This window comes from Festucalex cinctus, chromosome 2 (genome assembly GCF_051991245.1).
Source record: "Festucalex cinctus isolate MCC-2025b chromosome 2, RoL_Fcin_1.0, whole genome shotgun sequence".
Lineage (NCBI taxonomy): Eukaryota > Metazoa > Chordata > Actinopteri > Syngnathiformes > Syngnathidae > Festucalex > Festucalex cinctus.
Window position 1 is genome coordinate 33,271,033 of NC_135412.1, and position 14,565 is coordinate 33,285,597.

Genomic DNA, 14,565 nt, shown 5'->3' on the forward strand with positions numbered 1-14,565 from the left:
AACATTTTCACAGATGATTGGCAAACAGAAAACGAGTGGCCAGAAAAACATTTTGGGCAGAATCGTGCACACGAGTAGACTATCACGACATGCTACTAGTTAGGGACGCAAATGACAGCGAAGCGGAACAAAATGAGACCGTGTGGTGAATAAACCAAAAAGCTGTGGAGGGCGACAGAAATCGCAAGAAAGGAGACGTTAAGCCACAAGTCTACTTACAAGAGAAAACTGTCAAGAATCACAATTGAATAATAGGTATTAACTAAGGGTGTCACGATTTCGATTTTTTATCGAAATCGATCGAAATTACGTCACGATTTCGAGCATCGAAATAGAAGAGAGGACACACGATTCCACCCCCCCCCCCCCGCGCCCGCCGCCACCGCCACCTCCCAGGAAAGCAAATGAGACGCAGCCATTCAGCTACTAGCTAACGGCACTTGTTAGCTGACTTCTCCTGCAGTCATGATGGCAAGCGCGGACAGACACAGCAATGGTGCTTCAAGCCGCTCCCGCTTCTCTCGTCACCAGTTTGGAAACATTTTGCGTTCCCGGTGAGTTATGTCGACAACGTTCACGTTGTCGATAAAAAGACCACAGTTGCAAGATATGCTATGTGCGCGTACTGTACTCGGCCACGGTGTTACGCCCGGCTCGTCAAGGGGAAGGGAAGTAACACAATAACAGAAAATATAGAGTAGATAAACACGGGTCGACTTTAACATCTGAGTAGTTTTAATTGAAATTTCAGGCAGGGGTTTGACAAGGGAGTGAAAGTGGAAGGTGAACAAATAATAACCGCATTTGACAGAACTGACAGAACGGAGGAGAAACAACAATAACCAATAGGGGTATAATACACGGATACACAATAGCGTCGCGCTGGCACAGTCGTCCAATCGGAGTGTCGCGCTGGCACAGTCCTCCAATCAGAGTGTCGCGCTGGCGCATTCAAACTGAAGTACCATTATACGGGCACCAGCCGACACAAACACACACATACATACTAGGGGAGCGGAGCCGGCGGCGGGCCCGAGCCGCCAGCCGTAACAACGGGAAACACGACAAACATGACGGGACATTTACGCAGGCATCACAAAGATTTAGATTTATCAAATTCAACTAGAAGTGGGAAAACAACGGTCCAACCAACTATTTCATCCTCATTTACAGTGAAACTTCCACACACTTCAGCTCGCGCGAAACGCCAGATCCATAGGTCTATTTATAGCAGCAGACCTGCAGCCTTGGAAAACGCTGGATTCAAACATTTAATTAGTGTACTTGAACCACGCTACAGTATGCCCAGCAACTGTAAATGTTGGGATATAGTTTGTTCAGGCTGTATTTGTTCCATGACTTTGGATACAATATATTTTTTGTTGTTGCACATTGCACATTATTTTAAGAGGAACGCACAGCACACTGTTGTAACCAAAAACAGTCAATAGATGGCAGGCACCCACTGTGACTTTTTGTTTTTGTTTTTTTATTTTTTATTTTACACTTCAGTAAGAACAAGACGGTTAACTTTATATTGTAAATAAATTCTTTGAATTTGATCATTCCTGCCTAATGTCAATTATCATATATTACATAAATTTACACAAAAATAATATGGAAATTGCATCACCTATATGTAGCCGATCTTTTGAAGTAAGATTTACTGTACAATGAATAGAACCAATGATCATAGACTAGCCTTAGCCTACAGAAGCATATGCCTCTGTGTTATAAAGTGGGGGAGCGGAAAAAAAAAAAAAAAAAAAAATCGAAAAAAAAATCGAATCGTGACCCCAAAATCGAAATTTAAATCGAATCGTGGAGTTGGCGAATCGTGACACCCCTAGTATTAACACTTGGTATGTTCAAAGGCGTTTAGAAAGAATGGAGCTTGTGGAGTCCACTTCAGTTCTTGATCAGACCACTACGCCTCCTTGCCAGTTTGGACCTGTGGGGTAACGCGGCGAAGAAAGCAGACTGATCAGCGGAGTTTCATTCAAAAGTCAAGTGTGAGAGAAGTGTGTACCGGTACCTTATCGTTCCCGCGAGCAGAGGGTTAAACGCGTACAGCCAGTCGTTCATGTCTTTCTCATTGTTGGCCTGCAGGAGGATCCCTCTGTGCTTCGTGCACACAGCAAACGTGTTGGGTGTCTAGCAAGAAAAAAAATATTCTTTTGACAACTTTGCATTGAAATCAGTCGCTTTTAGCCTACAAAAAACAACCAACAATTTTCTTATACGTTTTCAGTCAGAAAAGTAGCACTACAGTATTGTGCTTTGGAAAAACATACAGTAGTGTGTTACATACTTGGAATGAATTCTAAATGTTTTGCCACATTTTTTTTCTTCAATTCAATGGCAATTTTGAGACCTTTGAATGGCAAAAGTGCTTGACACATGGGAGGCGACAAACGACAGTGAAAAACACACCTCATCATCATTATTATTATGAACTCTTACAAAAACGTTTAAAAAAAAAAAAAAAAGCAGCCTTGTCGCGCTGCTTCCATAGGAAATGAATTGAGAGCGAGCGACGTCGCCACTTGTGTGTGGTGCCCTAAATTTAAAATTTACTTCAGGCCTTGATTTTGGATAATCTAAATCTAAGATTTTAGGATCCATTGATTGATTCTGCCAAGCAACAAATATCAACGTGAACAGAAAAAATATCCATGCTAATCTTTTGGTGTACTGCACTGCACATTTCTTATACTTGTAATTCTAAAATGCATCATGTTCACTCTTTGTTGCTACTGGAAGAAAAAACAAGCACATTAGTTAACATTAAATATAGTTGCCAATAAAATATCTGCTTTAGTTTTTGAAACACGTGGGCCTAAAGTACTACTAATGTCGGAATATTTGCTACAATGGTGGTACTTGAAGCTCTAAGTATTTACTTGGGTGACACGGTGCATAAAGTTTGAACCCACAGTCAAGTCCTTCCTCATGATTGTCGTACCTTGAGCATGGCCTGCTGGTCTTCACTGTATTCCACTTGCGCTGTGGAAAGGTTAAGGACCCCCCTCTCCACCGGGTCCTTGTCGCTGTTGTAGATGAAGACGTAAGGCCGGCGCACGACCACAAAGTGCTTCACCCACGAGTTGGAGCGAGGCTCCATGAAGCTTAGGAAACCCTTCTTGGACACGACAGATCTAAATAGGAAGGAAAAGTATAAGTTGAAGGTCCGATTTTGTGTGAGAGTGATTTGTGAATCTACGATCCATCACTTGACAGGAACATTTCATATTTAATCATGGGCTCTCACCCCGGCCTCATTTCTTCAATATCAGGCACCAAGTTAAGGAATTCGTTTTTGCCCGCACGTGCGAGGTAAGATGCCTCCAGGGTGGGAACCATGGGGAAGTTTTCATAGTCTGAGCAGGATGGGCTGGACGCACGGGAACAGTTCTCAGGAGTCCTTGAGGAGAAGTACACGACTTTAAAAAGGATTGCAACATTATCATGAACCTAAACATGACCCTGACTCTAATAGAGGTTATTCAAATAATTAAAATAAGCATAACCAAGGTCAGCTATCTACAGACTGCATGACAGATTTACTTCTGTTCTACAGAGCCACAGCGGGAGTCTGACAGAGACGGGCAGGTGGAGGAGGGGGTGAGTGTGGCGCTGCTGAAGCTGGTCATCGACAGGTCCCGTCCCATCGGAGAGATGTCAGACAGCTGAGAGCAGAGACGGACATTGAAGAGAGCGTATACAGTGGGACATCGGTCTTGCGACGAGACGGTGGACTCACCTTGCAGTCGCTGATGCTGTTCACCAACTGGTTGTATTCGCTGTTGAACGTATGAGTCAGGAGGCGGAGGCACTGCATGGCAACCAAATGACAATCGTCAGCTCACAGCACCGTAGCAGCAGGAGGCAGATGATTGCTTTGGAATACACTTTCTTGGAATGGGCTTGACTGATTTTTATCATGTGGAGGCTGACCATTTATTTATTTATTTAATTTGACGAAATGGCAGGAATCAGCGGAACGTGTCGTAAATTCAGGCCCGACTACTTTGCTGCTTTGACAGACTGCATCTACAGGTACTTATTTATAAAGGCCATCAAATTTAAGACCACTGAATTCCTTCTGACCACAGAAGGCTCAATTTTTAATGAAATGATGGTGTCTGAATGGTTAGTATGTCTATGTAGTCTAGGGGTGTCACGATTCGCCAACTCCACGATTCGATTTAAATTTCGATTTTGGGGTCACGATTCGATTTTTTTTTCGATTTTTTTTTTTTTTTTTTTTCCGCTCCCCCACTTTATAACACAGAGGCATATGCTTCTGTAGGCTAAGGCTAGTCTATGATCATTGGTTCTATTCATTGTACAGTAAATCTTATTTCAAAAGATCGGCTACATATAGGTGATGCAATTTCCATATTATTTTTGTGTAAATTTATGTAATATATGATAATTGACATTAGGCAGGAATGATCAAATTCAAAGAATTTATTTACAATATAAAGTTAACCGTCTTGTTCTTACTGAAGTGTAAAATAAAAAATAAAAAAACAAAAACAAAAAGTCACAGTGGGTGCCTGCCATCTATTGACTGTTTTTGGTTACAACAGTGTGCTGTGCGTTCCTCTTAAAATAATGTGCAATGTGCAACAACAACAAAAAATATATTGTATCCAAAGTCATGGAACAAATACAGCCTGAACAAACTATATCCCAACATTTACAGTTGCTGGGCATACTGTAGCGTGGTTCAAGTACACTAATTAAATGTTTGAATCCAGCGTTTTCCAAGGCTGCAGGTCTGCTGCTATAAATAGACCTATGGATCTGGCGTTTCGCGCGAGCTGAAGTGTGTGGAAGTTTCACTGTAAATGAGGATGAAATAGTTGGTTGGACCGTTGTTTTCCCACTTCTAGTTGAATTTGATAAATCTAAATCTTTGTGATGCCTGCGTAAATGTCCCGTCATGTTTGTCGTGTTTCCCGTTGTGACGGCTGGCGGCTCGGGCCCGCCGCCGGCTCCGCTCCCCTAGTATGTATGTGTGTGTTTGTGTCGGCTGGTGCCCGTATAATGGTACTTCAGTTTGAATGCGCCAGCGCGACACTCTGATTGGAGGACTGTGCCAGCGCGACACTCCGATTGGACGACTGTGCCAGCGCGACGCTATTGTGTATCCGTGTATTATACCCCTATTGGTTATTGTTGTTTCTCCTCCGTTCTGTCAGTTCTGTCAAATGCGGTTATTATTTGTTCACCTTCCACTTTCACTCCCTTGTCAAACCCCTGCCTGAAATTTCAATTAAAACTACTCAGATGTTAAAGTCGACCCGTGTTTATCTACTCTATATTTTCTGTTATTGTGTTACTTCCCTTCCCCTTGACGAGCCGGGCGTAACACCGTGGCCGAGTACAGTACGCGCACATAGCATATCTTGCAACTGTGGTCTTTTTATCGACAACGTGAACGTTGTCGACATAACTCACCGGGAACGCAAAATGTTTCCAAACTGGTGACGAGAGAAGCGGGAGCGGCTTGAAGCACCATTGCTGTGTCTGTCCGCGCTTGCCATCATGACTGCAGGAGAAGTCAGCTAACAAGTGCCGTTAGCTAGTAGCTGAATGGCTGCGTCTCATTTGCTTTCCTGGGAGGTGGCGGTGGCGGCGGGCGCGGGGGGGGGGGGGGGTGGAATCGTGTGTCCTCTCTTCTATTTCGATGCTCGAAATCGTGACGTAATTTCGATCGATTTCGATAAAAAATCGAAATCGTGACACCCTTACTATGTACATATGTTTTTGTGGCATTTTTAAGACCACTAGATTTAAGAATCAAAGATAATTATGCACTAGATTGGAAAATCTAACAAAAGACTTAGACTTCTGAAGGATGCACAGAGATCCTAAAAATGAGATGAAACCACACTGTTACCTAAAAACAAAGTTGTGAAGAGAACGCTTTTAAATCTACAAAAACTAGTGGCGTGAGGGTCCCTGTGCTGGAAAAGTTAGTCTTTAAATTCGGAACTTTACAAATCATGACTTACTCATACTCTTCATTAAGTTTAGTCAGGATAGAGTGACTTTGGATTGTAATGTAATGTAATGTTTACTGGAAAGATAAGGATGACATTGTACAAAATCAAAAGTATCAAAATACTTTCTGCAGTCAAATAAATAAATAAATAAATAAATAAATGCCAAAACAAGGGCGGCACGGTAGTCGAGTGGTTAGCACGTCCGCTTCCCAGTTCTGAGGTCTCCGGTTCGAGTCCAGGCTCGGACCTTCCTGGGTGGAGTTTGCATGTTCTCCCCGTGCCCGCGTGGGTCTTCTCCGGGTACTCCGGTCTCCTCCCACATTCCAAAGACATGCATGGCAGGTTAATTGGGCGCTCCGAATTGTCCCTAGGTGTGCGTGTGAGTGTGGATGGTTGTTCGTCTCTGTGTGCCCTGCGATTGGTTGGCAACCAGTCCAGGGTGTCCCCTGCCTACTGCCCAGAGCCAGCTGAGATAGGCGCCAGCAGCCCCCGCGACCCTTGTGAGGAATAAGCGGTCAAGAAAATGGATGGATGGATGGATGCCAAAACAAACGTTATCGTCAACCTTCTCATAGTACGTAGCCCACATTGTCACATATTGAGGAAAATTTTCTGTCAACCAAGGTTATTTTGTTAACAAACAAAAAAACAAAAAAAACCAGAAAAAACTAACTAAAATTTAAAACAAATATTTTGTTAACAAAATAAAATAAAAACAAGAATGCTTTTAAAAAATGAAAATAACTGAAACTGCTTTTTATGTTAACTAACTAAAACTATAATTATAGCAAAAATGTCCGTTTTAGTCTTTGGAAATTAATTTAATGCACGAGCCTTTTGGGATAATTTTAAATGTGGTTTTAAGTATATTTATTTCACGACATCATCTAGCAGCAGCAATAGAAAAGCACCTTAAGATGACATCTCCTGACTTTTGGCTCCAATGACTCGGCTCGCCTGCTTTTTCATTTAACTCAGCCGAAATGCAACATTAGGTAAAAAATTAGTTACTTTTTTCATTTTACCATGCACATAAAAAAAGAAAACCAACAGGCCTACTGAAATGAACTAAAAATATTCTAAAACTCAGAATTTTTAAATAACTAAGATTAATAAAAAAGTAACAGAACCATCCCGAAAATTAATTAAAAGTAACTAAACAAAACTCAAAACAAAAAAACAAAATGAAAATTCCAAAACTCGAATAACCCTGCTGTCACCTTAGTGGCCAGCTCCTTCTCACGATCAACCAGGCTCTCGATGTCAGCGGAGTCGTAGCCGCTGCTCTCACTGGGCGTGATGGCGCTCTCAAAGGTGGTGCTGGAGATCTGCGAGGAGATGGAGGTGGAGGTGGACAAGGTGCCCGAGCTCATGCACGGAGACAGCAACTCGCTTAAGGACTTGGTGGTCGGCCCCGATCCCACGGGAGCCGATTCTCCCAGTTTGTCTCTCAGCAGGAGGAGGTGGCGGGTCTTCTCCACCTAGACGAGTCAAAGAAGCAAGCAAGCAAGCGTCATAACACAAAGTATTTATGACCTCAGCTTGCAGGCGAATCTGATTTGTAACCATGTACAGCACCTCATGCAGCTGCTCCATTTTCTCCAGCTCCCATTGGTGCTCCAGGATGAGACTGTCTCCTCTGGGCCTCCAACCTGCCAGGTTCTCCTCGCCACGCACATACGCCACTGATGTGTCCAAGACCTTCCTCCTCCGGCGTTGCATGCCTGCAAACCATGAACGACACTCTCCATGAATCCATCTGGAGATGTTGGAGTGCATCATCATGACAAAAAGCTCACCTGGACTTCCAGAATCGGACATCTTGCACAAACTCAACTCGTAGATTCCGGTAACACGGTTGCTGTGAATAAACAGAGCACATCAGTCATAAGTCTGATTGTGACATAACCACAAGTAGTTTTACAGTTGAGGGACCCATTACATGGGAAAATTTTTTCAACGAGCCCCTCATAATCCTTTTGGCGATTAACATGTCACTATAAAGTAATTAGCGACTTTTCTGACTTCTTTAAAAACTCGACTACAGACTTAAATTCTCGCAAAGAAACAGACAACTCCAGTGGAATCATTTTTATGTTGTATTTTGAATGACAAAAAGGGAACTCGGTGGAAGACAATCACGGAGTCAATCATGCTTATTCAAACATATTCATCCCTGGGAATCCCTGGATGCCAGTTTGAAAACTAGAAAATTCAATAATAATAAAGTGACCTGCAGCCTTACCAGTCTGGGGTTTTGGAATAGCCACTCCCGAAGAGGTTCCTGAGGGAACGGGGAGGTGAGATCTTTGCATCTCGCGAGTAAAAGACCATGCAGACGTCTTTCGTGATAATGGCAGGCTGGATGCAATGGTCAAGCTGTGGAGAGGAGAACATGTGGCATGTTTGAAAAAAAAATAGCAGATCATTTTGCGGTGATACAAGACAAAGGTGCAGCAGCAGACCTCTAGATATGCTGACAGCGTCATGTAGATCTTCTCTCCATAAGGAGTAACTCTGTTGAGCAGGAGGGAGTTGTGCAGGGAGCTGTCCCACACTGCCTCAAAGCGGTAGAAGGTCCTGCAGGAGACCAAAAGCAAAACAATAAGTACAAAATGTGCGCACAATGCCCTTCGTTTATTCAGTGCTTTACAAAGAGGTGACAGGGTAAGGTTGCTAGGCTCTGGAAAAGAAAGCTCAAAAGGCAGCTATGGGGAGTGTCATGTTGGGAGTTGAAACCTTGACACTGCAGTGAAGTGGAACTCGTATGTTTTTCTCAAGTCACAACATGATACAGGAAAGACACTGAGCTGAGAGCTCGACGACAACACAACACAGTAGTGCGGTGCTAGAAAGTGACTGAGTGACTGATGGCACAATGCAGTCTGAAGGGCCACAAAGTTTCCCCTTTCGCGCGTTGTTCATGTAATTCCAGTTTAAAAATAAAAATAAAACACCTCTTCTCAGATAACACAACTCAATTGTCTTTGTTTTGATGAGCAATTTTGAGGCTTATTTGTCATGATTGTCAGCAGGGGGTGCTGTCCTGCACTTGCTAGCAGCTGGTCTGGCTCTACTCACCTTTGCTTCTAAGGCAAAGGCTGCAGATTCAAACTACACAAATGTTTTTAACACAAAAACAGAACAAAATTTCATAATGTAACAACTGCCTCATCCGTCTTAAATTTGGACTGAAAATAATTTGCAAACTCAGTGCAACTATACTTCAAAGTGAGAGTGACAAAATTAACAATGCATACCGGTACAAAAAGTGTTGAATTTGTACATGATCACCTCTGCTTGAGTATACCAAAAATAAGCCACTGCCAAGGTTAAACAATTTGAGTTTTGTTGTGAGGATAATACATTAGAGCAACTCTTTAAACAGATGCAAAGATTTACATGTTGAAAATAATATTGCTATGAATGTTTGTGAATTATGTGTGGCCCATCAGATTATATTATAATATTTCCCCTGGTCAGTGGACAGAAGTGACAAATAAAGGCAACATACATTCAAGCACACATTATTTAGAAACTGAATTATACTAATCTATTGAACTATAAGAGAAACATAAAGTTCTTTCAGAGAAGGAGCCTTATGTTCTCCAGTCACTAGTACCTATCAATATCCTTATCAATAGACAGCCTGAGCACAATCAAGTGTCCAGCAGCAGCGGGAAGGACGAATGCACAGAAAAAAAGAGAAGCACAAAGAGTCAAGCAACAATGGAGCAAATCAATGGTCATGCAGTGATTCCAAAACATCCTGTAGGAGACATCCACACATACGTCATATACACACCGGATCAGAATTACATCTCAGTATGAGATGGGATACAATAGAACTATTTTTGAGTAGCTTTTTTGTTCATTAAAGCTTTCTGTATCGTATTTACCTGTTAGAGTTGTGAGAAGATTTGATGTTCTTGGCAGAGATGATGTTAAGAGACAGGACTGCATCAGCAGCGCCATCGTCCACTTCAGCTTTGTTCCTAATACGACCTGGTGGGACACAGAATGGCTCAGCGGATCAAATTCCGAGCTCTCCCAATATCACTGTTGGATTTTGTCATGTTGCATCGAATCAAATTAGCTGTTTTCGTTAGCTTTTAAAGCACCCAATGACATATAGAAATTGGGCTTTGGTGTTTTGATTTCCTAATGTTATTTTTTACAAAAGAAATTTTTCATTGAAAAACGATCCATCTCTGATGCACTGCTCACCAACAACCAGCTCACGAACATCTTTCCAGTGCAGCTCGCTACCCTTCTCGTGGATTAAAGTCACAGTGATCCGACGCTGGATTCCCTACAGCGTAACATGACAGCAGCTTAAGACCAGTAGCTTTTATTGAAAACCTTTTTCATGTTTATGAAAATCCTAATGAATATCAACTGTGCAATGAGAAACTGTCGAGTTGAAGGTAAAGACCATGCATCTCTGTTACCTGGTGCAGCAGGTACGTGCCATGGCAAGGCAGTGCTCCACTGTGATCCACAATAGCTGGAATGTACCTGAAGAGGAATCGAGGTCATATTGAACTTAGAAACTCATACATGTTAAACATCAAATATGCAACTAACCCAAAATGAAAAGTGTGAAGTCAGAATATACCAACAGAAAATCATGTCATGTGCTGGTAATACCACTTTGTTCCTTAAGAGGGCACTTATGTGTCAGTGTCTTAATAAGTGCAACTAGTTTGGCTAAACAGTCACCTTTCAGGGGCAAAATTTGATTTAAATAAAAAGAATGTTGTGCTGTATCCTTTGAAAGCTTAACTAATTAATTACATTATTCTCTGCGTATAAATATAACATGCACATGCAGAAACTCACTCTCCTGTGGGCTCCAGCTCGCTGATCTCAAACCAGACGAGTAGGTCGTATTTGCTGACACACTGGCCCAGGTTGGACTTGGTGATTGTGTTCAACTTGGTGGCTGGGACTGATACAACACAAACTTACATCGGGTAAATATAATAACTCTGGAAAAGTAAGCTGGCCCAATAACCTTTTCAGTTGGGATGTTAAAAAATTAAAATGCATGTGTTCTCAAAAGAGATACTGGGCTATTATCTTCAGGTCCCAGGGCGAAAATTTAAAGGGGAAAGTCTTAAATATCTCTCGATAATGTGTTATATGTAACCTCACTAGTCTAAACATAACATTTTGATTAATTTGATATTTGTGGAACGCGAGTTATGAAGCAAAATCCAGCCGTTTTTATCCATCGCAGGGGGCGGCCATTTTGATTGTTACCTGAGACCCTAGTACCGTATTTTTCGGATTATAAGTCGCAGTTTTTTTTTTTCATAGTTTGGCCAGGGGTGCGACTTATACTCTGGTGCGACTTATGTGTGAAATTATTAACACATTATTATATCATTTCACATGTTATTTTCACACTAAACCGCAAGAGGGCGCTTTAGGCCTGTGTTGATAATTTCAACATTGCCGGAAGAAGAGGAAGCGGCGCATCGTCTACCTCCCGAGTTGGAGGAGTTGTTTAAAAGTGACACCGAGGATGAAGATTTCATTGGATTTAGTGATTTGGAGTGAAACTGATAGTTTGGTAAACTTGTTAGCATGAATAACTTGTAGTGATGAGCAGGGCCGGCCCAGGCTACAGGCGAGCTAGGCGGTCGCCTAGGGCGCCATCTTGTGGAGGGGGCGCCAAATTGCAGAAAGGAAAAAAAATAAAATTTAAAAAAACACAAACATAAAAAGCCCTCCCCCCCTCTCGTGTTTTCTAGCATAAAATGTTATATAGCAAATATATTTTATTGAGTTCCTTTTTTTTTTTTTTTTTATTATTACTTCTATTTCAAATAAATGACTGAGTTCACGACCTGCTGTCCTGGCGCCCTGAACCTGACCCGCTGCTGCCGCTTACAATGAATGAAAGGTAGGGGGAGGGGTCGTATATCATCTCAGAGTGTAGTGGCAGCACTTTAGAAAGATAGATAGATGGTTGGCACACTTGTGTTGTTTATACATTGACATCGACAACAATGAAAAGGTCCAAGCCTTCAAGTGCTGCATTAAGAAAGCGGCGAAAGGAGGAGGAGGAAAAACGGGACCAGGGTAGAGGTATGTATGTCAGTCAATCATCATTGTTTATAAAATAAACACGAAAATAGCGTTAGCTTCTTAGCTGGCTTGTAACTTGTTTACTGCACCATTACATCCATGCTAGTAGCTACTTTGCACACAAGAGTTGGGCAACGCTTGCTGAGTTTAAACTAAAACAGCCAGTAAGTCCAGATACCTGCAAATGGATTTGCACAAGTCATTGTTTCACATAACCACATTAATTTATTAATTTATTGAAAATAAGAACTATGTGCTGGTTTAATGTAAACATCGATATAGTAAATGCATTTTTTTTTTTAACTAGATGCGCTGAGAAAATATTTGCAGCCACAACAAGCACCTGCAGAAGTTGTGGTAAACAATCCTTCAGTGTCATCTTCACCAAAGGCTACTGAATGTAAGTGCATGGATGGTGCATTTAATACAAACAGCCATAATTTCTGACATTGTATTCTATCATAATGCAAATGGATTTGTTTTCCCTGCTTTAACAACAAAATAATTTGCAGTGATGTATTTTGTTTAATGTACAGCTGAAGCAACAGCCAGTCAAGCACCAATCAGCAGTACTTTGAATGACACAAAGCTCGATCTTCTAGATCCAGGTGACTATTTCAGTTATATCAGCTATTGCTGCATCATGTACAGTGCTCAGCATATATGAGTATACCACCTTTGAAAAATGTAAAGATTTTGTTCAATATCTCCCCGCGACCCTTGTGAGGAATAAGCGGTCAAGAAAATGGATGGATGGATGGATGTTCAATATCTCAATAAACATAAGAACAATTTCCAAAATATTGACAAAATGTTTTCTGTAGAATACGCACTTGACTCACAACATGAAAGTAAGGTTGTAATAGGATGCATAGATTACAAAATCTTCAATTTAATCAAATTAACTAACGCAAAAAAAAAAAAAAAGCAACCCACAACAAAAACGACTACATCTAGTATTTTCTATGAGCTCCATGACTGTTATGGGTAGCAACATGTCTGCTAGGCCTGGAATTAACAAGCCTTTTTCTCGGGGTCTACTTATTTGTGCAATATGTACTCTAATAAATTAAAAAAACAAAAAAACAAACTCTTAGCAGAGATGCAGTCATTTCTTACCTGGCCAAAATCCAATATGTCAAGCATGGAACTTTTAGTTTTTCTAGAGGAGAAAAAACTTCGAGAAATCTATCCCAACATGTGGGTAGCACTCAGAGTGGCCGCTACCATACCAGTGACTGTAGCATCAGCTGAGAGATGCTTTTCCAAGCTTAAACTAATAGAAAACTATTTAAGGTCTACCATGTCACAAGAACGGCTAACTAGAGTGGCACTTATCAGCATCAACCAAGAAGTATCCAGGCAGCTATCCTTTGACGCACCAATTGATGCCTTTGCTGCAAGGAGGTCCCGGCGTGCACTATTTTAAGTATTTGCCGTTATGTTCCTAAGTTATTTAGTGAAGTTTTTTTGCACACTATTCACATTATCTGTGAATCACCTCATTGCCAAAGTTTTACGATATATCAAAGTTTGTATATTGATACATTTACTATTTTTTGTATCTTACACAATTATTAATGTACATAGTGAAATCATTTTGAGGTTTTAAATACTGTCATTTTGCAAAAATTGCAATAAAAAGTTGCATTGCATTGTACTTCTGTTATTTTTCTTATTTTTATTTGTTTGTGGAATTTGGTATTTATTGTGTGGTGTGCTATTAAATATAATATATCTATATATTTTTTTTTTGTGTGTGTTTTTTTAATGGGATTGGGAGGGGGGCTACCATGTACATTTTCGCCTAGGGTACCAAATCATGTAGGGCCGGCCCTGGTGTTGAGAACATAATTCACCCACGGAACGTTGGGACGAAGGGAGAGTTGCGGGTGGGAAGGTTTTGTTATGTGGAAAAGGGGAGTTAGCCTGTTAGCTTCTAGCTGAGTGGGGAGTTGCTGTTAAGACCTCAGAAGCTGATGTCAATAAAACACCAGCCTTTGGCTCCGTGCTTCGACACTCCGCCTCCGACTCCCGTCATTGCTCGCTACAAACTTTTAATATGTTACGTCGTTGCTGACATTACCAGGCATGTCAGTCATGTAACGTTAGTATACCGTATACTTATTCAGCCTGTTGTTCTCTATTTTATTTTTATTTTAAATTGCCTTTCAAGATGACATGTATGTTTTTGTTGTTGGATTTTATCAAATAAATTTCCCCCAAAAATGCGACTTATACGCCAGTGCGACTTATATATGTTTTTTTCCTTCTTAATGATGCATTTTTTGGCTGGTGCGATTTATAATCCGGAGCGACGTATAATCCGAAAAATACAGTAACAGTGTTGTCATCTTCAGTCGATTGATAAAAATGGCTGGACTTTGCTGCTTAATTAACTCATATTCCACTAACACATTATTAAACACATTGGCATCTTTAGATTAGTGGG

At 41.2% G+C, this 14,565-nt stretch overlaps 1 protein-coding gene across 20 annotated transcripts in view; it reads right to left on the minus strand.

Annotated features, from left to right (window-relative positions):
• kif1b (kinesin family member 1B) overlaps positions 1–14,565 on the minus strand; it is a 70,552-nt gene that overhangs the window by 3,104 nt on the left and 52,883 nt on the right. For 13 of the 20 annotated variants that reach the window (XM_077514713.1, XM_077514719.1, XM_077514715.1 and 10 more), the window contains 17 exons: positions 10,860–10,968; positions 10,469–10,535; positions 10,245–10,329; positions 9,917–10,022; positions 9,640–9,666; positions 8,483–8,597; positions 8,263–8,396; positions 7,817–7,878; positions 7,596–7,741; positions 7,238–7,498; positions 3,764–3,835; positions 3,568–3,689; positions 3,272–3,424; positions 2,966–3,158; positions 2,036–2,154; positions 1,850–1,951; positions 1–255 (listed from right to left, as the gene is read on the minus strand). The exon at positions 1–255 is cut by the window's left edge and continues 3,104 nt beyond it. In XM_077514713.1, coding sequence (XP_077370839.1) covers positions 1,909–1,951; positions 2,036–2,154; positions 2,966–3,158; positions 3,272–3,424; positions 3,568–3,689; positions 3,764–3,835; positions 7,238–7,498; positions 7,596–7,741; positions 7,817–7,878; positions 8,263–8,396; positions 8,483–8,597; positions 9,640–9,666; positions 9,917–10,022; positions 10,245–10,329; positions 10,469–10,535; positions 10,860–10,968 — 1,814 coding nt within the window. In that variant the 3' untranslated portion in view covers positions 1–255; positions 1,850–1,908. The remainder of the gene's footprint in view (positions 256–1,849; positions 1,952–2,035; positions 2,155–2,965; positions 3,159–3,271; positions 3,425–3,567; positions 3,690–3,763; positions 3,836–7,237; positions 7,499–7,595; positions 7,742–7,816; positions 7,879–8,262; positions 8,397–8,482; positions 8,598–9,639; positions 9,667–9,916; positions 10,023–10,244; positions 10,330–10,468; positions 10,536–10,859; positions 10,969–14,565) is intronic. The other 7 variants (XM_077514722.1, XM_077514714.1, XM_077514729.1 and 4 more) reach the window with 1 other exon arrangement.